This window comes from Echinococcus granulosus (genome assembly GCF_000524195.1).
Source record: "Echinococcus granulosus chromosome Unknown EG_S00196, whole genome shotgun sequence".
Classification (NCBI taxonomy): Eukaryota; Metazoa; Platyhelminthes; class Cestoda; order Cyclophyllidea; family Taeniidae; genus Echinococcus; species Echinococcus granulosus.
The window spans coordinates 33,837-35,821 of record NW_020170576.1 but is presented as its reverse complement, the minus strand read 5'-3'; the positions used below and the strand labels follow the sequence as shown (position 1 = coordinate 35,821).

The following is a 1,985-nucleotide window of genomic DNA, read 5'->3' as shown; positions in this document are numbered from 1 at the left end:
TTAAAAGTCCAATGCTGTAATAAGTAGCATAGGCGTTGTGAAGGGAGTTGTGCCCTTGGTGTGTTCATCGAAGAGGGGCAAGAATCGCTTCAACACATTGGCAAAGCTACCTCCCAACCGAGCTATGAGTTAGTGCAGACCCCTGGACAGTGCCTGATGAAGAAGTCCCGACACCGTTCGTGTGATGGCACCATTGTCATTTACCAATGCCAACACCACACCAGCACCACCATCACCTTGGCTGCAATTACACTTGCAGCTGCAATTTAGGTGGATTGAATCGCCACAATCCGAAGCACCAAGATCAAAGCAAGGGAGCTTAAGAAAACAAACTTTTGTTATGGTTACGTTCCACGACCTTATCACAGGTCCGATTGCCAGGTTATTCTCGACACACCCTACTGTCAGGTTGTCATCAAAGTAACTCACGCCCGTAAATCGTGATAAATCAAATGGGAATGCAATCATCCTCTCCGTGATTGGATTATTGCACTCCCAAGCACACACGACAAAGTATATTGCTCAAACGTGATTCAAACATGATTCTTGTTATTCACAAATGTGGGCCACTATCTCGATTGCAAGGTGATCCGTTCATAGCACTTCTGTCTACAGCACACCTATCCGGAACTTCTACAATTGTGTCCAAACTTGGCGTGTGCTTTCTGAAGTCTACAGAGATTTGTTAGTCTTAACAAAAGTGTAAAACTACCAGACACGTGAGCTGCAGGCGTAACTGGTAGAGCAGTTTCACAATTTGGCTTGGTGACCGTAAGGTCTGATACTCGATACTTTGTATTAGATCTAGTAAATAGGAAATGCAAGGGATAGTGATAGGGCAAGAATCGCATTGTAAATCACGCATTTGAAATAAACTCTGCATGCGTATACATGAAGTGTCGTCACTGTATTTATGGATGGATTCCAAGTCGGTTCCTAACTGACCGGTTGCAGTGGCTTTAATTTATTTGAACTTTTAAATCGTTTTGAAATTGCAGCACCGGTAAATGAAGTGAGAAATGGGTGAGTGGTGAGGTGCATCACTCACCAATCAACGCATCAACTTTCTCTGGGTACGCACCAATCAAAGTTATTGCTTTTACTCGCACATAGCCTTCACCCTACTCTCCTCAGTGAGTGCTCCTTATCACTATGACTTGCAGCATTGCGTTCTTGAAGAGATGAGGCCTATATGACAGGGCAACAATTCTACGGAGAGGACAAAACCAGAACTTACTCGTTAACACTCTTCTGCACTTGCCAAAGCACTCCTTCACCCTACCATGTGGGGTTGATGTCCATTGATTGGTGTTATGGATACCGTGGAATGTTTTACTGAGTGGTTGCATCTCCGAATGCAAGAATTTTCACGTGTCAATTAAAAGTCACTGATGTTTAAAGAAGAGATGTCATTCAATGCCTTTTGACAGAGGGCGAGGTCCGCGTAATTAAGTATGTGTCGAAGCATCTTGCGTTTTCCTGCAACCAGAGTTTATGGTATATGGCCTCATGATTTTCAATTTCCTCCCCATTCGACAGTAGTTACCTGATCTAAGCGGACTCGGAGAGAGAGGTAGAGTCGTGGCTGAAGCAGTTGAGTGGGGCGTTGGAGGTCCATCAACGCTGGATGCGTGAGCACTTTGCTCGCTTGGTGCGGCTTGACTTGGGTCTTGCCATCATCCAACCCGTGGCTGCCAGCGTCACTACTCGACTCAAGCATCGTTCAGCCTTAGGCGGTGTCAAAGCCAGTTAATCAACTCAATTCAATTTACAACGGGGATATAACTATCTGTACAGTGAGCTTAACGAGGTGCATTTTCTCCGTTCAAATCTATATCCTCCTGCTTCCAAGCAAAGTTGATGTCTGCCATCCACTGATTTACGCTTCTTTTCCACTAGGCGAATTCCCACCTCCCACTAGTTTGTCTTTACCTGACCCACATCAAATTCATCCCTTGTAAATTTGTTTTGTCTTTTTGAAATCA

The 1,985-nt window shown here is 44.6% G+C and overlaps 1 protein-coding gene across 1 annotated transcript; it reads left to right on the top strand. All coding sequences in view use genetic code 11, as the record gives it.

Annotated features, from left to right (window-relative positions):
* Window positions 1–891: 891 nt before the first annotated feature.
* Window positions 892–1,753, top strand: EGR_10173 (hypothetical protein; the record flags this gene model as incomplete). Its single annotated transcript, XM_024499422.1, has 2 exons — window positions 892–928; window positions 1,557–1,753. The coding sequence occupies 2 exons, from the start codon at window positions 892–894 to the stop codon at window positions 1,751–1,753; spliced, it is 234 nt and encodes a 77-aa protein (XP_024346161.1).
* Between the last annotated feature and the right edge of the window lie 232 nt (window positions 1,754–1,985).